General features: G+C 38.7%; 1 protein-coding gene across 1 annotated transcript; it reads right to left on the bottom strand.

The window, feature by feature from the left end:
• Positions 1-56: 56 nt before the first annotated feature.
• nmur3 (neuromedin U receptor 3) lies at positions 57-11116 on the bottom strand. The gene is made up of 3 exons (XM_042510587.2): positions 10930-11116; positions 7492-8410; positions 57-2459 (listed from the first exon to the last, which is right to left on the bottom strand). The coding sequence occupies exons 2-3, from the start codon at positions 8327-8329 to the stop codon at positions 2029-2031; spliced, it is 1269 nt and encodes a 422-aa protein (XP_042366521.1). The 5' UTR covers positions 8330-8410; positions 10930-11116; the 3' UTR covers positions 57-2028.
• Between the last annotated feature and the right edge of the window lie 12719 nt (positions 11117-23835).

Here is a 23835-nt window from a genome sequence, read left to right as displayed (position 1 = left end):
GCATCCTCAACATTTATTTCTTTAAAACCAGGCATTGCACAATAGCCATAATCAGCATTTACTTTGCAATCACAGTGAACAGGAGCTGATCAATCAATCAAATCAAGTACACGATGGCAGGCCGTGCGACAAGAGACGAGATTAGGTAAAGCTCACAGTAAAGCATTACATTCTTTGTTCACAAAATCCACTGAAACACGGCGAAATATGACCTGTTTTTTGCTGCCCAGCAACACATCAATTTTCCAAATAACAACGAAAATAATACCACATGTTAACATTCGGATCAGATTTGACTGTCCCACTTTCCCCCTGGATTCCCCGTCTAAGGCATACAGCAGTCACAGAATAAGACAGCAGGTAGAATATGCAGGCACTGTTGAACAATATTATCCATAGTAACAAACAAACAAAATCAAATCGAAGGTCACGTACAAGCTCTTTAAGGACATGTAAAAAGTTTAAAGACACAATTTGACATTTGGTAAACACGCTTATTCACTTTCTAACTGAGAGTTGGAGAAGAAGATCAAGATGGTTGGCTTAACTTAGCGTAAAATGTGCTCATCGGCCCCTTTATGTCTCACTTTTTAGCATGATATATCTTGTTTTATGCATGCAAAATCCAAACCTAAGGTTAAAAAAACTTTTTTTGGCCTCATAACACCACAACTTGTTTTCTAAGTTGCATGGAAGTTTGAGCAAGCATCTTTAGCTTCATTAATGTGACATTTTTTGAATGAAACAGAATGACATTATGTACTTAAAAGTTACGTACTTAACGTAGAGCTGCATACTTAACAAAAGTAACATAAGTGAGATTTCGAAAAGAAACATTGCAATGTACGTTAAAATATGTAAAAGTCACATTCTCTCCTTGAGAAAGTCCTGTGTTTGTTTGACCCATCCACCACCCTCGTGTGCTTCTGTAGACGGACTTTTGGTGGTGATACTACTCATTTCTTAACTCAGTGCATTGGTCACGTGCGTTATAAACAAATTGTTGTGCATTACACATCTGATTGGATACGTTTTTTTTTTTTACCACTCCCAAGTTCAAGATGAGCCATCACAATTATTTTCACATTTCACAAGAACAGGACAGAGAGGGATTTTATTATAGAAATACTTTAATATTTTACATACTGTATATAGAGCATGTAACAAGATAAATCAAGGACGCAGGATTAGAATGTGGAAAATGTTTTTTTTTTCATTTCACTGTGTTTTTAGGCCTTTATTTTCACATATTAAACAAATGAGATATACAGTAATGTGAGTTATGGGGCGCTTGGAATTTGTAGGGAAGCTGGACAAGCAATTTTCTCATTTTCATTTTCATTTTCATTTTTATTTTAAAGACCTTTTTTTTAAATAGTCTGTAACTGTTTGTAAACACAATACTCAAATTTGGCCCCTCGTTGCTACAATGCTTGTACACTGCAAGTTACTACTGTATGAACGTTACACTTCTTGTAATTAAAAAAAAGCAGAAAACAGGCCAACTCTATGGTGCTAGTACGCCAAAATCAGATCACATGCCCCATCCTCCCCTTCACTGCTCGCCAGTGAAAGTGAAAGCCAACCTTAGATTCATTCTTATTTTGGAACAAGTTATTTGCATTTTTTAGCACTATATCTTTGTAGATGTGTGCTGCTTACGTTCTGGCACCTGTTTACCTTTTTATCAAGTCCAAGTCCCAAACACAAGAAAAATAAGAAGAAACTAAGATAATACAGGTAGAGGGCAAAGTTTCTAGAGATAATTACACCACCACACACTTCTACTGGGTCATAATTTATGATGAAAAGGGATTTCTCTTGTGTGAGTCCATGCATTGTTTGTTTTTTAATGAAAATGTGTAATAAGCCTTTAAGCAAAGCTAACTATCTCCTGGCATTAACTTCATAATTAACAGATGTGAGAGTGGTATTGATCTTCTCATCTAACTCTCGTTATATCCCCCAAAATGTCAAACGATGGTTTCTGCGTAAGATGCTTGTTAGTTCAATCAGATCAATTCTCAGTTAGAACACCGAGGTCTTGCAGGTCGTCTCCTCACATGCACATGTAAGGATTGCGGTGTCCATGTTCAGTGTCATTTTAGGAGACAGCAGAGGGATAAAAGCGTTGGAGTCCTTATTCCCGGCCTGAGCTCTGCCACCTGAGACAGATGGTTCCAGTAAAATTTTAGGGAATGGCGGTGAGTCTCTCACAGAGCTGTTATCCTCCGTATGGGAGCAAACGAGTTCTCGGAAACACTCCCTGAACCTTGTGGAGAGCAGGCTGTAGATGATGGGGTTGACCGCTGAGCTGAGGTAGAAGAAGACACCTGATAGGATGTGAACATACTGATAAATGTTGTGCATCAGATCTGTCCACTGGCTGATGGAACTCCACAGGAGCCTTTCGATGTGAAAGGGCGCCCAGCAGACTCCGAACACCGCCACCACGATTGCTAGAGGATGGGCACAGAGAAAGTAAGGATTAGGACCACCGTTTGAGAGCCACAGCCAAAGATATCGCTGCACTTCTTTAATGTTGGTCATCTTTCGTCCAGGACAGTCCAAAAATGCACAGTGTATATCGGGCTTTAGGAGGCAAGTTGGGGTCGTGGGAAGGTCACAAAATAGGACTTTCCCCAGGAGACTGGTGTAAGGAACCGTGTGAACTTTGAGGCTGTTCTTCGAAGACTATGAAGAGTAATGCACCCAAATTCATACATGCCACATGTTTTGAAAGGCTGTAGACCACATGACCAGCAGGTATAAACAAGGAGTCCAGTATGGAGGGATGTTGCGGGGGTGGTTGGGTCACAAAAATCCAGACTTTTCCCTGAAGACGCAGGTTCTGAACCATGAGAACTTTGAGTATTTTTAAGGTATGTCATTGCCATGTCTCTATTCCTAAAACTTATGACAGTGACATGACCTTGCCGAAACCTAAGGACACCCAACCATGTTTCTTTTCCTAAGCTTAACCACAGTAACCTTTATTGCCTAAACCTAACCTCCATAGCTGTATTATGTAACGTTATTCATGGCGCGCTTATTTATATGATATCCAACAAACTGTTCTGCACTTTCATAGGAACGTTGAGTCATTTTAAAGTACGCCATCACCATGTTTCTTTTCCTAAACCTACGTAACTTTATGTGAAGTGCATAACTTTACATTAAACATCCTTCCTCCTTGAGCACTCCATTGGTCACACGATTGCATAACCTCCAAAATACTTGCTGCTGGCATGTGATTTTGTGGGATATGTACGAGTTTTGGCTCATTACTCTTCAAAAGAAAACATTCAAATGGTGCATGATAACAGCCTCGACAGTGGCGTCTTTGAAGCAGCTAACTTAAGAGGATCATGTAACTGGACTCTTTGCTGACGTTCAGCAAAAGTTGTATTGTGGCACTTTTAAAAGCCCCTCAGAAAAAAAATCCCCAAATTCATTTAAAAGCCTACTTTAGATTAAATGTGGATCTAATCATGTACATTTTACTAACAAGATGAAGCTATGTAGTTTTGCCCCATTAACTTTCCTTTGAAATTGCCTAAAAAATATAACCAAATGAGTCTTTCAGATTTTATGGAAATTTAGCTCCTGGCCATTTATGAAATGTGTCACTCTGAGCAGCAGGGGTTGGTGACAAAGCACTCTTACATCCCTCGGCTAATGCTCCATGCATAATGCTCTCAGGGTGCTCTCAGTGAGGGAGCTGCAGCAGACTGTTTGGCTGTTTACAGCGTTGGGCATATGGCATCAAGCGAACGGACGTAGTTTTGTCAAAAACTTGGTGGCTCTCCACACAGTGAGAGATATTTATAAATGTGAGATTGGCAAACATTTAATGCTTAGTTTCTCTCTTTTTCCAACAAGAGTTTGTGAGATTTGTCTATTTAAGCCTTTAACAAAGTAAAGCTTGGAAAAAGGTTCGCAAATCCTCTGATTTCACATTTGGCAGAATCTCATTTATATTTTGTGTCATCTTGTTCCAGCTTTTCACTGAGGCAACACGATGTTTACACTGTAGTAACTGACATTAAAGGGGCGAATACTCATAAGAAGGGAGACAAAATGCTGCACACTGGTAAAAACCTGGCCATGAGGGCAGCACACTGTTACAAAAATAAATACAAGCAGATAAATACACTGTCACACATTACAAAGTGCGAGCACAACCTCCAATTAAAATGCAACAAAAAAACAGTCAGATACATGAATATGTGCAGTTTTCAATTGCACGTTATTAATTCCCTCTATTCATTTAGACATCACCACAATATGGCGAAGTCACTATATGGGCTACTGGACTACATACAGTGCTCCAGGGATGAAGGTTTTCCTGCAGGTCAACCTGTTACGTTACAGTCGCCCTGGTTCCCTCATCAAAAAGCCTTTGAGATTTTTCCATTGGATTCTGGTTTATTGCAGAAATTAAGTTTTGTGGCAATCAAACTTTTATGATAATTACACATTTTGTTCAGCAAGATAATCTTCACAAATGACCACTTTTAGAATTTTTGAATCCTAAATGCAATCGGCACTAGTAAAACGCTGATACAAGGCTATAAACAAACCACACTACAGTTGTGTCACCATGACTACGAGTCTATAAAGCCGTGCTCAGTGTGGTACTACTTGATAACGTTCTTTTAACGTGCCTTTTTAAGACACGTTAGAGCCGCAAAGTTCATGTGTGGAGTATTTACTGACATATTTTATGTTGTAGAACAAAACATGACAGTCTCTGCACCAAAAACCTCTTTCCTCTCCCTCCCTCGTGTCTCCTGTGCCTCCCTCTATGTCTGTCTGTGATTGAGTGTGTCCGTGGGCGTGGCTACACCTGCTCCTGAGCCCCCGGCAGCTGGCACACCTGCATCTCATCATCTAATCAGCTGCTGCAGCATATCAACCCCAGCTTTCCTCCCCGTCTTCACCACATTCTTCTGTCTACTACAGAAGTCGCTGCGCCCTCAGCTCAAGGAGTATTTTGTTGTATTCCTCTGCTCTAATTCCTTGTGCTCACATTCATCTCCGCCTGCCAGTCTCACGTCCTGGATTGTCAGTCTCCTGCCTGCCTGCCAGCTCACACTCAGCATGGGTCGATTATTTAACACTGCTGACACTTCGGGCCCCTGGGCCTGTGCCCGGTAGGCCTGTTCAGTAATCCATCAACGGTCCGTCAATTCAGAACACTGACCCCCTGCCCTGCTGCCTGCCCATATTTCCACATCACCAAGTGTGTGTGTGAGGCGCTCTGGATTAACTGTACACCGAACTCAACACATCTTTGGAAAACTGAAATTTAGGCCTCATGATGGCACAAGAAGAAAAGTTAAGGTATCATGAAACTTAAAAAAATATGTTTTAAAAAATCATGAGGGAAACTTCCAGTAGTTAAGATATTTTCTGGAAAAATTCAAAATATTTATGTTATGGTGAGTCTGGAAAAAAATGTCAGTGGGTCACCAAAATCATTTGGGTAATTATGGTAATTATGAATGTCTGCAAATAATTTCACGGTAATCCATCTAACACTTGGTGAGATGTTCCAGTGAAGCGCCAAGACTGACCAACATTGCAGCTAACATCACAAACAAAAAAATCCTTAGTTGTGAACACAATTTAACCCTCGAGTTGTCCTTGAGGTCATTCTGACCCCAGATGAAATCTTTTGCCGTCAAAATATGTTTTTTTATACTTAAATAAACAAGGTCTATTGGCCCTGAATTCCAAACTGAAGGGAAAAATGTGTGGTTATGGGTTGGACTTAAGTAAGACTAAAGGTGTAACACAGAACTGATTGACAGTTTATACAATATGCTTTAAATAACAGTCAAAGCAGGCGGGGTCAGAATGACCCCAGAGGACAAAAAGGTGTATGGGAAATTACAAGGTTAATGCACAGAGACTCAAAATTAGCCTCATGGGGACTGTGTGTATTGATCAGATGTGACTGACAATCCCTTCAACATAATCAGCAATCAGCTGTCAGCAGATTTTGATTTTTATGATGCTCAATTGGCTGTAGAAACACTTCACATCTCTCATGTGGACATGTACGGCTCTGACCTTGACGGGTAGCAGTAGGTTCATGTGGATTTCCATTACTTCGGTAAGAAACTGATTCAGGAAACGTCAGATCTGACAAAGAGCACTGGATCAAAACGTCTCGTTTGAGTGTGCAAATGAACTGCACTGAAGGGGGCTACAGTGTTCAAACCTTCGCTCATGTTTTCGAAGAGGTTATGAAGGCCTGTGAGATGACTCCCACTGGAATTCACTACCACCCCCGCTGAAAAAAAACTGCTTGACCAGCTTAAAATGGTTAAGCTGGTTGATCAGCTTGTGATGGTCACTCGAGCTGGTTTATCCGTTGAAGGTCCTGTAAAATTGAAACCAAATAAATGTCCCCTAATATTGAAAAATAACAGTGTCATGAGAGGGAAGTATGAAAAACAAAAGGCATAAATCAGTTAAGTCTACTGTCATGGGATATGCATAAAGAGATTTTTTGAATATGATGACAACAATGAACTGGCAAATGACCTTCACAGACCCCTTTGGCATGACCAGCTTAAAAGACCGATGGCCCACCCAGCTAAACCATCAAAGACCGGCAAGAACTGGGTCAGGACCATCTAAGACCATCTTCAACCAGCTAAAACCACCTAAAATGGGCTACCAACATAAGATGGTTTTATTTGGTTTTCCCACCTGTTATTTTGTTGCATGTTTTAGACAACCCGCCCTCATTCCCATGGCGTCCAACATGGCAGCCTGATTGGTGGCTCTTGGCTCCTGTTACAGACACATATGGCACCCGACAGCGTCTGTATCACCCTGTTTAGACCTGGCATCAACATGCGTCTCAGGTGATCTGAGAACTGGATAGCACTAAATACAAGTCGAAACAGCCACCAAGATGCATTTACGATCCGATAACTCAAATCACTTGCTGAGGTGGTCTGGGACGAATTTGACCACATATGATTTGTAGTTTAACTAGGGTTAAACTGATATTAGTTTTTCAGGCCCAATACCTATACCGATTATTAGTACTTAATGAGATCAAAAACCAATATTGGAACTGATGTGCATTTACAATGAAAAACAAACAAAACTTTGTTTAAATGCAAAACTGAAACTTTAAACATCATAAATGGCAGATTCCCAGCAACTTTTTAAAATTCAGTGAAAATTTAAATTAAAAAATTATGAATAATAATATCGCCCTGATGTTTTACAAAGTAAAGGTTCTTCACATGCTGACACTCAGTTTGCATGTATTGCAGACTGCCTTCCCTGGTGTTGGCTGAGAGTAATACACACACTTTTCATTAAAATAAAACGCTGATACAGATAATCTGCCAATACTGGCATTGAGAACGTTTTGCAGTGGAAGATGATACAGATTGGAGGGGATCAGCTGTCAGATTATAGCAACCTTTCACACACATTTTATGCCGAGAGAACATAACTCACAGAGCATCTTGTTGATCTGTCTCCTGCGCCCGTTTACGCTGAACTTCCTCCGAAGGCTGCCGCTACAGTTCTTTCCCAGGTTCCCGCTGGGCTGCCGCCTTTCTCTGCACAAGTGAAGACCCATCACGAGGTACAGCACGCTAATCACCGTCATGGGCACAAAGTAGAAGCACACTGTGGTGATCTGCATGACCATGTTATAGATCCACAGAGGCTTCAGCACAGTGCATATGGCCGACTCCTCCATGTGTTCTGGGAGGTAGAAGATGCCGTGCAAGGAGGTGTTGGGGATGGCGCAGACCATCGACACCACCCACACGATGCTGATGACCCTCTTGGCGTGCTGGTTCGTCGACAGGTAACGTGTTTTGAGCGGATGCACCACAGCTATGTACCTCTCCACGCTCAGAGCCGTGACGTTGAGGATTGAGGCGAAGCAAACCGTCTCGAAGAGGAAGGTCTTGAAGTAGCAGCCACCCTCGCCAAAGGGGAACGGGTAGTTCTGCCACAGGTCGTAGATCTCCAGAGGCATCCCAAATAAAAGCACCAGGAGATCCGACATGGCCAAGCTCACCAGGTAGAGGTTGGTTGGGTTCCGCATTTTCTTGTGCTTTGCGATCACCGCACATGTGAGCAGATTCCCGGACAACCCGGTGAGGAAGATGAGAAGGTAAACGCTGGTCACAGGGAGGACGAAGGGGGATCGTTTTGGACCCAGGATTTCAAAGAGGTTGAGTTCAGTGAATTGGTCGCTGGTGTAATTCCCGGTGGCGTTCTGGCATGGTGGCATGCTGGTGTTGGATATGATTAAAGGGGAGCTCTGCAGAGAGAGCTCCATTTCAGAGAAACTGGAGGAACAGTGAGGAGACGTCAACACATCCTGCGCCGATTTCTGGATTCGTTCAACACTGACGGATGGCTATAAAAAAGCAAAAACAGAGAAATGAAACAAAAAGGTATCAGAAGAGGATGCAATTCGATTTTACGGCTCTGTGATGAATCCCTAATTGGAGTCAAACTTCAGTTTTACTTTTTTTTTGTCTTCTTGTCAAACTTTTAATCTCTGCTATTTATGTATTTCCAGAACTTTTAAAAGATTTATGTTTTTAATCGCTGTAACTCAAAATGAAGGATATTTTAAAATTAAACTAATGTGACATTTAAACACGCATCACTTGGGCTGCAACTAATGATTGTTTTCATCATTAATCCTCCTGTTATTTACTTAATTAGATTTGTTCTGTCTTAAATGTCAATGAAAAAAGGGGAAAATGTCCATTATAATTTCACACAGCTCATTAGTCATTTTAATATTTCTTATATTATCCAAGGATTAAGCCAAAACCCCAAAGATATGTTTACCATAAAATATGAGTCAGAAATTTTCATTCTCAATTTTCAGTTTTTATTATTGACAAGTTGAAATAATAGAATGTTTGAAAAATTATTGAAACAACTATCAACATAGTCCCCTGATTAATTTTCTGCCCAATTGACGAATTGTTGCAGCTGTACACATATACCTCTAAGATGTAGCACCAAAATCTGGGCCCTATACATAAGCAGTCTTTTTGGGGCCTCCCCATGCCCACTCTCTTAATCCATGTCATTTTCATGCACTTTTTTATTTTTTATTTTGACAAAGTCAGTTTGCTTTTCTCCCCTCTCTTTTCTGTCTTGTCTCTTTTGAACTCTAATTTTCCTTTCTCCAGAAAAGACATATGCCAGTTGCACCTTGTTGCTCCAGCAGCATAAGCAGTCGCACCCTTGGCTCTGCATTTAGACACTAATCCTTTTGCAAGGGCAGGCTGAAACATTTTACAGCTTTTATGAGGTAAGAGGAGCCTCAGAGAGCTTGCACTGTTTTTGTTTACACAAAGTTTGATCTTCCAACCGATTAATTCAGCAAACTTAAATCTAGTTATGGTACTAATTACTGAGAAATGCATTTTTAAAAAAAAATACAAACAAAAACAAAGATTTTTGAGGGACCCCTTCTGCCATTTGTGCCCTAAGTAATCAGTCCCACTTTCCCTCCCACTTTGATGCCCCTGCCTCTTAGGTGACAACGAGATAAAATGAAAAAAATCTTTACAACCCCCCACAGAAAGATAAAATGAGGCATCCTAAAATGCTTAATTTCAGAGGGGGATCAACACCAGCAGCAAATTGAGGAGCTAACACTTTTTAGGGCACATTAACATATTACCTAATAATGTCAGGACCAGAACCTGACTGATACTAGGTTTTTGGGGGGCTGATACAGATATAGGGGAGAAAAAACTTGCAATTATTCCTCAGATATGGTTTCGAAAAAACCTGGGACAAAGATATATCATGATGTAATGGAGGCAGGATATTAAACAGTTCATCAAGGAACGTTATTATCAAAAATGGCATCTGCACACTGAAATATACTTCATTGGGAATCTGATCATTCGAAATTACTCTTGGTATCTTTTTTGCATTATGTTCTGTTAAAAATAAACTTTTTATATTATGCATATCAGACAACATAAAAACGATTTATCTGTGATGGGCTAATATTGGCAGATAGAATAATCTGACTGACACATCAGTCGGGGTCTAGTCAGGACCACCTCCTGCAGAAATGCATTACTCATTATTCAAAACACATTTTGAAAGTGTACAGCAGGTAGGGTCAGTAAATGCTGTACACAAATTATTAATTTTAAAAAGAAATTACTTTAATGTTATTCTAATTGTCACTAAATATTGACTTTTCTGTTTTGAAGAGTCTTTGAGCTAAAGAATGCAATTCTGCAGACCTCACAGCAGCAATAAAGACATGAGATCCGATTTTGCCTAAATTACATAATTTCCCCATCATAGCAAAAGACTTTTCTTGTTGGTCACCGACGAAGAAGAATCACTTCAGTGCAGAAAACGAATTAGTTTCAAATGCAAATAGCAGATTCCCCCTGTGTGTTGCTTTTACTGCCACACTAATGTCGTTCAAATTATTCCCATCAACTGGAGACTGCTTAGGATAATTGGCATTACACACACTTCACTGATAGATGCTAATTACTTCTGCCAGAAGGTTAATTATGTCTCCACATTTCATGCATCACCCTGCTAATCCAAGGTTATAAGACTAATTCAGTATTAGCTGCATTATTGGAGTTAACCTTAAAAACACTTTGACTATAATGTTCCTGTAATATTCTTACAGGGAATTATGACCTGTCTGTGGTCTAACATTAGCAATTAGATTGTTGTCTTTAAAAAAACAAAGTAAATCAATTAATAGGTTATTATCTGGGGAGTATATTGAGCCATTCCTTAGAAGTATCCACTATAAAGAAAATGAACATATAAATACATCAATGACAAGCAGAAAATATCCACTTGATCACACACCAGCAGTCCATAACTTTTTGTTTCAAAAATATTTGCAATAAAAACAAAGCTCACCTTGACGCTGCTGGTGATCAAACAGCTTCTTATAACGAGCTCTCTGCGTGCTCATGATTGGAAATGAGGACACAAACAGCACAAATGAGACGATGAAAAAGAAATAATGCGTGCAAAAAGTTGTTCGACGCGCTCCTGGTCGCTGCAGAGAGCAGGAGACACGGATGATGGTGTGTGTGCTGCAGCGAAGTCCCCCTCCAGACGGAGATTTAACTGGAGACACGTACAGAGGAGGAGAGAGAGGTAGAGAGAGAAAATTTCATGACAGAGAGAGAGAGAAAGAGGAAGAGGGAGGAAGACGATCATGAGAGAGAGAGATCATGCACCTGCCTACTTATTTAGGTTGGCCTATATGTTTTATTTGTAAAGGCTATTTATATGGATAGTGACTGATTGAATCAGGGAGTGCACAGAGGCTTTTTCATTCACGGAACAATTACATGAGAAATTGAATAGAATAGAATAGAATAGAGTAGAATAGAATAGAGTAGAATAGAATAGAATAGAATTTGTCATTGTTTGTTAAACATACAACGAAATTCAGAATGCTACTCTTGTAAGGTGCCAAAGTGACAAACAACATTTACATCCATTCGTCACGTTTCACCAAATAAATAAAAATAATAAAATATAAAAACATGGAGGTGTAAAACAAGTAAAAAGCCACAGTGAAAGCTGTGCACACTTCACCATAAAAACACGTTCATTTTGTGCATTCCAGTCTGTTTAAAGTGCTTATAACTCATGATAAATCAAAAAATAAAAGTGCTGCAGCAAACTCTAGCCTACAATATTGTAACAGACACACCACAGTGGGATTTTCTTATATTAGAAAAAAAAATCTGGATAAAATATTGTATTGTACCAAGGAAAGATGAGGGACTGTATGAAAATCAAAATGTGGGGGGGGGGGGGTCATTACACTGGAAAGGGTATTTGTAATTTTGCTCAAGGCAAAACATTGTGCACAGATACCATGTCTGGAGACTCATGACAAACGTTGCCTTTTTAAACAGATCCATCACACTGACAGAGAAACATTTCGCACCATGTTTGTGTTTGTATGCTTCCAAATGAGGCATGAGCTCGTTGGTATCTCACAGATTTAAATGATCAGCAAATGGATCATCTTTCACTCTGTGTGGCTTAACTTGGATCAGTAACTTGCAGTAGATTCTGGGTTATCTACTTCATGAAACATAGCCAAATAAACACTTGATATGGTCATCTGCCTTCCTGCTTCACCAACACTGTAATTAGATTTAACAAATTATTAAACTTTAGAATTTTGATTAAATCAGTCTTTCTAAGTTTTGGCAAATTCAGTAAACCAAGTTTACTGTGCTGTATATCTGTATTCTGCTGGCTGCAAACTGCTGCAAAACATATTTGTATTTTCCTAAACGTAAACAAAACAGATCTTGCAAATCTTTCAAATTGAATTTCACTGCTTAATTTTGAGTAAACTGGACAATTAGATAAAAAGTAAACATGAATTAAGATTTATAGATAAGACTTTTAAATCTTGGCAATAAATTTCCAAGATTTTTGTAAGTAAGTATCAACTGGTCAGTTTTCTCATTGCACAGAAAGCAAAACTTGTTTCATGTTTTGTTCATTTGGGCTTCTGACTGTTGTTCTACAACACTTGAAAATGAGTGAACCCGTCCTTTAACTGTACACAGGTCTGTTGACGTACAGTCAGCCTCAAGCTTTTTGGCGTTTTGTGTCCCCTGGCTTGTTTCCTGATTTGCCCATCTGACAGCCCGGCTAAACGCCTGCGTGCCAGGACAGATTTTTAGCCTAAATCTCCTTCTTTTAGAATCATCATTTTGAATGTCCTCCAGATGTGAAAGGGACACGTTGACTGAATAATTCAAATCAAATGCCTAAATATAGAAACCCCAGAATATTGTATGAAGGCCACTGTAAAGAACTTTAATTCAAAAGAGCGCTCCAGTGCAGGCGAATACGTGTGTCCTTTGGTAGAGTTAATTACAGCATTATGCAGATGTTTTAAAGCTCAACAGACAATATGTTTCCAAGATATGCTTCCGAAAATTAAATGTATAGAATCAAAATGTCACACTACAGCAGTTCGCAAAGTCATTATAGGACAAAAACAGGCAAATCTGTGACATAGCTGCAATTAAACCAAATAAACCATGATTAAAAGCAGAACCCTTTATGTTTTATAATTAATACATTCCCATCTGTTTGGTGAGATATTGTGCACAAATGCCATGTCTGGGGACTTTCTTCATGTCTGATAATGACAAAAGTTTTCAAAGAGACACATTTCGCACCATCTTTGTGCTTTTTTTTTTGCATCATAATGACACGAGCTCGGTAGCATTTCGCAGATCTAAATAAACAACAGAAGGATCATCTTTCACTCCGTATGGTGCAACTAGCAGCAGATACTGAGTTATCTGCTAAATGAAACATGGACTTATGAAACTCTAAATGAAACTCCTCAATCAGCCAAATAAACACTTGATAGGATCGTCAGTCCTCCTGCTTCACCAACACTGTATAATTAATATGAACAAATTATTATTTACTTACTGAATTATTTCTGTTTTCACATTAGGAAAATTGTAGAGCTTGGTGTTGTTCAAAACATTTCCAAAACTAAATATTGTGCCACATTTTATAATAAACCTATATATACAATAAGCTGGTGATACACTAGAAAGAAAGAAACTGTGATTCTGAATGATCCCAGCCATTTTGAACACACCTTACTTAAAATTACTAACTCACACCTGATTACAAACAGGAAGTTCAGGCATGTATACCATGAATGACGTCACAGTAATATAGATCCCTTAGGATATCCGCCAAATTAGTAAATTGTCTACCAGGTGAATCTTGAACTCGACTAATGAAGGAGGAGTTTCCCTTATCTCAGATCACCAATCACAAATGATGTTGACAAGATTGCCGACAGTCGCCACCCATGAATCTGAATGTTGCCAAACATATACGGTAAATATAGAGCTTGACCACAGCAGAATCAGTAGGAGTCGACCCAGATGAAATACAGCAATAAGAGGCGGCTCACCGAGTGCAGCTCACACTGTCTTCAATCATCATTTCAGTTTGATACAAGATGGTATTCAGTTAGAAAGACAAAAACTTACTAGTACATGAACCGTCCAGCGTTGATGAAGAAATAGTAAGATAGAAAAAGTGAATTGTGGATGTGAAGGACTTTTCCAAGGTCCACTGCGATACTCACAAAACATCAAAACATTTTAACCATCAGTGTTTCCACGATGAAAAAGAAACTCTTCATTTTTGGGGCACTGACTTTTTTTTAAATGAGCTGAAGCAATGGAGAAAAACTGTAATACAAACATAGGTGAGGAGGGGAGGAGGAGACCGACTAATGAATGAAAAGGGAGGAAAGGATAAACTGGATTTTCTTTTTGAAATCCTGTAAAATTGTAAAAACAAAGTAAAAAAAGAAGTTGTGTAATGTAGGCTCCATTTTAAGGTGAGTAGAACTTTATAATTCTCATAATTCTGACTACTTGCTTTTTAACAGCATCTTACTTTCAATACTTGTGTACATTTAATAACATAAAATTACTGTTGAAATGTAAGTACAGTAAATATTACGTACTAGACAAGATAAGATGAGATAAAACTTTATTGATCCCACACCGGGGAAATTCACTTGTCACAGCAGCTCAAACAGAAATTTTAAAAAAAATCCAAATACAACAAAATACAAAATATAACATATAAAGTACTCACTATTTACATTATATACACCTTTCAGTAAAGATTTCTACAGTGCGATACACAGTGTGGAATAATTTACATTTGAAAACATCGACCTAGCTCGCAACTAATTGGCAAGAAGTCAGCGGAGGGGGACTTAACAGATTTCCGCATCCCGATGAGCAACTCGCAGCCATATGCCATCACCATCAGAGGCCGACTACAAAAAGCACCACTAAAGTAGACATAGGAGCCTAAATTGAGAAAACATTTAATGGAGCTGAGAGAAAGGCGAGCGGATACTTTGTCCACTCATCATTAACTCGTCAGGAAGAAGAAAAACTGTCTAATTCTACCGCTTTTTGTTTGCTTTATGTCTTTTCACCACACATTTGTTGTGCAGAGCAGAATGAGAAATCTTTCTCAGAGATCTAAGGTGCAATATAGAGAATAAATATCATTATGAGAGGACACAAGCACTAAAAACATGCACCAATCACTAAAAAACACCCTTGCAATAAAATTACCATAAAAACGAACACTAGCAGTAAAAACAAATGCAAAACACTGATAATGCCAACCAATAAAACTACTCTAAAGCCAAACACTATAAACAAGCTCAGTCCCTTAAATCAATACCTCAAACATGGTGGTTTTACACAATGCACTTCAGTTATAGCAACTTTTCCATATGAAAAAGACCTATATTTTGACATTGTGAGTGACAACAGGCTCGGTTTTGTATGAAATATTTGTGCACTTGTGATTAATGATGAAAACAAACACACCAAAACAACCCCCACACACACATACATGTCTGCTGCACAGAGCTCAGCTCTACTGGCTGTAAGAAAGCAGTCTGTAGCCTATCTTTTGCATGTTTACCAGTGTTTAAAAAACCTGTGTGCACACGCTTATTTCAGTAGAAAAGGAGTGTTAGTGATGCTCTCTGCCTTTACTTGATGTCAAAGTCAGAGTCAGCTTTATTGCAAAATCTGTATGTTAGACATACAGGAACTGAAAATACATTTCTCTGCGTGCCCACAGTGCAAAGAAGAAGTAAAAGAGAAGAATATATACATAGAATTAAATAATAAGACATTAGAAAAAACAGATAAGGCATAATGTATATAACATACATATGTTAGATTTATTCACGTCTGCAATATGGTGCAATGTGGTGGGTGCAAAAGGCCAGCTTGTATTGTACAAGGTAATATATTATATACAAGTACAGTAACAGAAACAAGGTTTATAGTGCAGTAGTTTGTAGTGCAATTTTATGGATCAAAACTTAAAACCAGCACAGCTAATAACTCCTAATAACTGCTCTCACTTAGATCTTCACATTTAACCTGTTAATGCATAAAAGTGTACAGAGACTTGAAATTGAAAACACAATGTATACATTCGATAAACAAATAATATGTCCTGGAGCTGTGGAGTGGAAATAGATTTCAGATGTCAGCTTCAAACCACAGTGTGATGCAGTTCACTCCTGCAGCACGGTGTACCTGCTGAGACATTTCCTGGTGGCCACAGAGATGCCTGATTGTAATTGCTTTCCAAAAAAAGTGTTTTTTTTAAAAAGTGGTTCAATTTGTAGTCCTAAAGTTTGTTCAAAGAAAAAAGAATCAGTGCAGTTTCATCTTTTGTCATTGCTAAATATGGTTAAAAATATCCTCTTTATTTTTTACAAAAGCTGGGCTGAATACCGCAGCAGTCAAACATCAGTGAACCCGTAATCATCCATCTCTCACTCTGGCTGAAACTCATTGTTGCTGAGCCCTCGACTGATGCAGCCTTGGATCCTTTGTCCTCTCTCTTTGACGGCAAAGGTTATATTCACAGTGTGTGTGCACTAATCTGCTCTGTCAACATTTTGGAGTCCATTTAAAACAGACTAACCACTACATTTGTTAGTGTGTAATTATTCCGGCTGTGTCTTCATCCTGCTGATAGCGAGTGACCTATTTAGTTCAAATCCATTCTTTCTTCAGGACTTATTACTTTTTTAATGGACACACAGGAAGTTGTGATTCTCGTTAGTATTCAGTGTCGGCGTGGCTCTCTCCATACTGTGACATGAATATACATAACGTCCTCCTTTTCCAGAGTCTGTTCTCTTAAAGTGCCCGTCTATGGCTTTATCAAATCCAGAACACCGTCTGCTGTGTTTATTAATGAGTTTAGTCATTACCTAGAAGATATTTGTGTTGTTTATTGAACGTGGCTCTAAATTGTTTATTTCCCTTTCTAATTTGCATATATGAATGGTAATTAGAATGATTGTAAACCTACTTAATGAAGTGAAAAACATTTGCAAGCTGAATTTCTGCCATTTGTTGTGTAATACTTAAAATCCCATTTGGAGATGAATATATGAATTGGAAGAAACACAAAATTTTGCAGATGTTTTTCTCTAGACTGACTTTTAGTCCCGCTGAGAGTTCGTGATGACGTCAACACTGTCTTATTTGAATTAAAAAAGAAAAAGAATAAAGACAAAAAAGACCAACAAATCAACATACACTTCCTTACTTAAAAACTTAACTCATGAATACAAAATAAATAGAAATGAAATATATATGCACACACATCCACATGTAAACACATATATACATACATACAAACATATATACACATATATATACACACACACACAAATTTATATATATATATATATACAAACAAACTTACAAATATATGTCATTGTAACCTTATCAAATGATAATGATAATGAGTTATTATTTGCACAAATGTCCAATAAGAACAGACAGACTCAACTTGCGTGCTGAAATAAAAAGTTCTAACTTCTTCTGTAGAAAAGACTTCTTTATAATTTGTACACGAGAGTCTGAGGATCAATACATTCCTAACTGTAGAAAATGTAAGAGGAATGGCAATGCACACATTAGTGTAGAAAAGAGACTGAATGTATGGTATGGATTTTGTGTGTTTTTCTCATATATTTTTCTTGATGTTTTTTTGTTTTTGGTTGTTGTGTTTTTTTCTGCTGTGTTTCTGTGTGCTTTCAGCAGTTGGGCGTGGCTTCCTGGTGCTGGAGCTCTGCATGTACACCTGTTGCTCATTCCAGGCTCATCAACTGCAGCTTTAAAACTGCAGTCTCTCTCTCTTTCATGCTCCAACATTGTTTCTGCTCTGTAAAGTGGCACTGTGAACATTTTTCCAGTGTGATTCTCCAGTGTGACAATTTGCTGTCTTCTCCATTTCCATTGCCTCTGTCCTCTGAGCTCCAACCTCTCACCACCTGTGCTTTAAGCCACAGCTCCTTCACTGCCGTAACCACGCTGGTTCCTTGCCTCAGACTACAAACACCAATGCCCAAAGCCACACGGCTTCAACTCCAGCCTCTCGCCATCATCCTCAGCCTCGTTTCAGTCTGCCTGCTTTATCCACCTGCAAAAACTCTACATTATCTCCTTTTTACGTTATTTTCCCCTTGTCTTGTGGTCTTGCTCATTAGTCTAGTTTAAAACTGCAGTACACTGCGACACTGCATACTCAGCATGTTCTCATCCAAAGTCATCACATATTACCACTTTGTCACTGGACCTCCGTGTCTACAAATTACACTCTACCTATCCCTCTGCGTCTGCTGTTGACATAGCAGGATGCTGCAACCAATGCTGGGATGTGAGCAAAAGCACAAAGTGGTATTACGCTACAAAAGCACACGGTTATGTGAGGACAGCAAAAGGACATGGTTATGTTAGGACAACAAAAGGACATGGTTATGTTAGGACAACAAAAGCACATGGTTATGTTAGGACAACAAAAGCATATGGTTATGTTAGGACAACAAAAGGACATGGTTATGTGAGGACAACAAAAGGACATGGCTATCTGGGGACAACAAAAGCACATGGCAACCAATGCTGGTACATTACTCCACATTACATTACTCCAATTTTAATGAACTTACACTGGCTGCTCACCTTTTTTAGGATTGATTTTACTCATTACTTTTAAAGCCCTTACTGGCCCTGCCTCTGAATATATATCTGAACTGCTGTCCCCATACCAACCAGCCCGCAACCTGAGATTGTCAGGCACAAACCTGACTGTTATAAAAAGGACTTAAACCTGCAACAAATGTTTTTTTGTTGTTGTTGTTTATTTTGGAGCAACAGAAACAAGCTGTGATAAAAACGCAGACATTTAATCACTTTCTAAGTTGCTGTGGAAAACAGTTGCCTATTTGCCTATCCAGCAGTTAGGGAGGAACATTAAAACTCATTAGGAGTTAGGTTTTGGGCCATAATCATTCACTTTTAATTTTATTTTTGGTCTCCAACAGTTTCTGAGGGAAATATCTGGCTTTTTAGCTGCAAATTGCTCTGGTATATCCACCAGCTTTAGTCATGAACTGTGTCTGTCTGCTGTTTGCTGCTGAGCAGGTAGTGTACAGTCTGGTTTAAAAGCTTTTTGATGACAAAAAGCTACCTGCTATTACTCAGAATTATGCTGTGGGAGCTGCATGAGTGAACCAAAACGCTGAGTTGGATGAAACTGAAAAGTTTAGTAAAGCTGAGGGAAAGTTAGTTGATTCTGCAGGATCATCACTATAAGCGACCCATTTCACATACAAGCAGTCCTGTAGGCAATGTAAAATGTACAAATACTGAATAATATTGATCTTAAGACTCTGTCTTATCCAATTTGAAAATGTTCATTATGTAATTTATGCACTTTTGTGATTCATTTTGCTAAAATAATTTGCGTTAAACCAAATACACAAAAAAGGGGAAACTAAATCTCAAAGGAGAGCTTCAGCTTCTTTGTCTTTTCCTTGCTTTTTATACCACGATGCTGTCAGATATATCACACAGAAGAGAGACACTTAACATTCATTTGTCCCTAGCACAATTTGCAGCCTTGATCTGATGATGAGCATGCTCCAAATGTCACCTTGGTGGTAATTGAAAAAATATTTATGAGAACAGAGTATGCCGACTTTACTATTTTTTTCTACAACTTGCAACCTTGAAAACTCACAAAATTGTGAATGTTCACAGCTGTCACGATGGGACAATAAACAGAGGTAGTCATTTATCACCTCTCAGAAAGCACTGAATCACTGTTATTGATGTGTTTACCTGAAAAGTAACATTTTATAAAGCAGCAATAAAATGAAACAAAGATCCATCCTCATCTGTTCGATACAATATTTACTCTTAACTACACACCAGATGGATCAAAACTTTTCAATGCCACAAAAAAACACTGGGAAAAAGTGTTACCTTCTCCAAATTTTTATCATGGTCCTTCAGTATCACATTACAAGACGTTTTGTTGACTGCAGCACTTGAATAGACAGTTTTCCTTCCAGCTTTACAAACACAGTTTTTGCCCTTAACACCTACAATGAGGTCGCCAACAGAGGGCACAGTACGTTCAGGGTTGTGACAGAGTGTACACACCTCCTGAGTGAAGACAAAGTAAAGTGTGTGTGTGTGTGTGTGTGTGTGTGTGTGTGCGTGCATGAGGTGACGGCTGCATGTCATTTATAACAATTACAGTTAATTATAATACAGAGTATCTAACACTGTAGCTAAAACATATCAGCAGAAAGTCTGGAAACTGCAGGTGAAATGTTGCCCGACATATTTCCATTTATGCAATGCACATAATTGCCAAAAGTCTGTGGACACCAATTTTCAACTGCTGTTGTATACTTTTGCTTTTGAAGAGTTTGTGTTGCTCCACAGAGGATTGCAGCCGCTTTCAGCTCATTGTTCAGATGTTTGGGTCAACAGCTCTACTGTTTTGGTTCACTGTCATTGCTCTCTGGTGGGAGGCTCGAGGGCAGAACCAGAACATACTGGAGGTCTTATATATCTAATCTGGCCTGAAACGCCGCAGGGTCCCCCAGGAGGAGCTGGAAAGTGCTGCTGGAGAGAGAGATGTCAGAAGCACCTCACTCAGCCTGCTGCCCCTGCAACCTGGCCCCTGGATAAGCGGATGAAAACGAAAAGGGATCATTGCTCTCATCAGCCTTGTTTTCAGCTGCTGCAGCAGCTTTTTTTTTTCATTTAAGCACAAAGAGCTCAGATAAATTCACTAAATGCTACCTTCTCAGCAGAAAACTGCAGACAGACACAGTTAGCAATCAGCTTGTGAACATTGTGAAGCATTTAGCATTTTATTATTTTCTCAGGAACTGGTGAAGAACAAAACAGAGCTCATGAAAATGCATTAAATGTTAAAGACATCATTCAGTCTGATGCACTGAAGAGACAGATGAACATTTCATCGTTGTATCTATATCTATATCTATATCTAAGTTCCTCTTATCCTTGTCATACAAACATGTTTTCCCACTCAGCTGTTTCCACAGGTGTCTGTGAAAAGGAAAAATGCAGAGACATAGTAAATCAAAAAGTGCTGTGTTCTTTGCTTTGAAGTGATTATTTACAGAACAAACAATCAGGACTGTCTGCATGAATATAAAACAAGACGTATGCACAGAACTATGCGGCATAAAGCATCTTTTGTTCCCTCAATAAAACACTTCTCGTGATTGAATCATATGAGAACCAGGTATGGTTTCTGCAGAGTGGTGCAGCCGTGAGCTCTCAGAAAACCTCACCTGCAGCACCAAAAGCATTAAGGGCTTTTTGTTTTTTAAAAGGCCAAAAATCTCAAATAACTTTTATCTGTATGGCGGATATGCTACTGTGTTTGTAACTGGAGCAACGAAGGACGCACCGCTTGACCATAAACAACAAGGCTTTTTGTGCCTTTTAATAAGAAATTCATACAACCCACTTAACCTCGATTGGAAATGGCGGTTTGAACTAATTTATTGAAAACATTTCAAATGGAAAAACACAAACAGTCATTTAGACAGAGATCGTACTGATATGAAAGAAATGAGTGAAAATAAACAGCTCAGAGCTGATGAGGTTAGACGGGGACAGAAGAAATGGTGCATAGCAGCAAATTTGCTGGAATGAATATAAAACTGCCGACTCCCATCGTGCAGCGATTTTAAACGGTAGCTTGTAAATACTGAGAAATACACTTACAGCAAATGACAAAACAATAATGTTTAAAGACAACCGGTAACTGTTTTTGTGAACCAGGACCTAATGAAACAATCTAATTACAAGTAGAAACTAATGAAGCTTTATTTGAATTGCTGAAAACTGGTTGCAAAGGCTTTTGTTTTTCATTTCACTTTGATAAGCCTTTGTTACGATTGAGCTTTTATTTGAGCTTTAATTTAGAGCTGAAAACCTAATCTGCAGTTATTCCTGTTGAAACACAGACGGGTACATTTAACAGTCAGATTCTTCCTCTCATTTCAGATCCAGCTCACTGAAATGTCAATATATCAAATATTTGGCATCATTTTACTTGAGTTTCAGGACCATTACGTAAATGTCTGGATTTTGAGGGGATGAATCAGGCTCACTGTGAATAATTTTATCTCCTGGCCTGAACATTCAAATTGTAAATTGTAGCTACAATCATGGGTGGATTATGAGACAATGGGCTCCTGGTCACAGATGTGCAAAGGGCCCCAACACCTCTCCTACATAGGAGACACACAGAGTTTGTGGTGATTTCACCTCTAGTTATGATCGTTTTGCATCTTTTTGTGGCTTTGTGTCTCCTTTTTTGGGTAATTTTGTGTGTCCTTGTGGATTCTTTGTGTCTCTTTGTTGCTATTTTAATACAATTTGTGTCTTTTTTTGTTGTTTTGTGTCACTTTCAGGTTGGTTTGTGGGTGGTTGTTGCTGTTTCTGTCTCTTTGAGATTTTTTTTTTCTTTTTTGGTCATTTTGTGTCTCACTGTGGTTGTTTTGTGTCCCTTTGTGTTTTTTTTGTGTGTGTGTCTGTGGTTGTTTTGTGTGGGGTTATTTTGTAGTCATTAGTGCCCCTCAGACTTGTGTCAGCTTGTGGTTGTTTAGTGCCTTTTTGTAGTCAGCTGAATCTCTTTTAAGGTATTTTTTGTGTCTCATTGAGGTAATTTTGTGCCTTTTTAGGTCATTTTGTCTCGTGCTGTGGTTGTTTTGTGTCTCTTTGTGGTTGTTTTGCCCATTTCTATAGTTATTTTGTGTCCCTTTGTAGTTCCTTGTATCTCTTTGTGGTGTTTGTCTGTCTTTTTCTGGTCATTTTGAGTCTCTGGTCGCTTCATAAGAAGAGGGCCCCCCCCTGAACAGTAGACCCCTTCTGTAATAAATCAGTGGCTACAATAAGTGATCATGTTGTTATTTATTTCTCAGTATCTTTTTCACTTGATTCATGTTTTACAACTTGTTAAAGCGGCTCCTGGACCCGACAGATTGACTTTTGTACCGACTGATAATTAGAGGCAGTTAATTCTTGAAAAAAGAAACATTAAATGACCTTAAGACTCCAAAACTATTCTGACCATCACGTCCTGCTCCTCCATCCTGTGAGTGTTTTCTGTCCTCTGGCTACTTCACACCGCAACAGAGGGTTATGACCAATACATTTTTTATTTTATCTTTTAAAAAAAAGGATTAAAACTGTAGATATGACCGGCATCTCAAGATGTGGAGAGGTGCACCCAGGGCAGAATCATGCTGCAGGCCCCAACAAAGCTAAACTGTTATATTATCTCATATCAGCCATAAAACTTAAGGTTGCAGTGCTCACACATCAACAAAAAAATAACAAACACACTGCAGTCTGTTCGCCGTGGTGAATGTGCAGCTGTAGCTGAGCCTGTAATCAATGCAGACAGATAATCAGTTACTTCACTCGATCAGATAAACAGCTCTGATTGTTTTTGTACTAGGCATAAACTGGCACAACTCTTTTTAATTCCCATAAGTGATAAGATAATATCAACACCTACTCAAAATACAGCCGGAACTGCAAGTTGTAAAATTTTGCATTTCCTTAATTCAGAATAAAACAATCAATACAAACAACTTTCTAAATCAATTTACTCAGTTTGTTTCTTTGCTTTTTGTGTGATCGCAAGTGAAACAAAGCAAGCTGATTCTAGAAATTTCCTTTCATTTTTGTGTGATTTTTAATTTGAAAGTTGAAATTTATCAGAGCAGTGCTTCCTAAACTTTTAGCTTTTGCCATCAAAATTAAGCAGCTTTAAAGTGCAATTCAACACAGCTAGTAAACAATTCAACCAAAAAGTCATTTGTCTTTGTTTATCTCT

Source organism: Plectropomus leopardus, chromosome 2 (assembly GCF_026936395.1).
Source record: "Plectropomus leopardus strain MGB_pleo_1.0 chromosome 2, ASM2693639v1, whole genome shotgun sequence".
Lineage (NCBI taxonomy): Eukaryota > Metazoa > Chordata > Actinopteri > Perciformes > Serranidae > Plectropomus > Plectropomus leopardus.
This window is presented reverse-complemented; position numbering and strand designations above follow the sequence as displayed.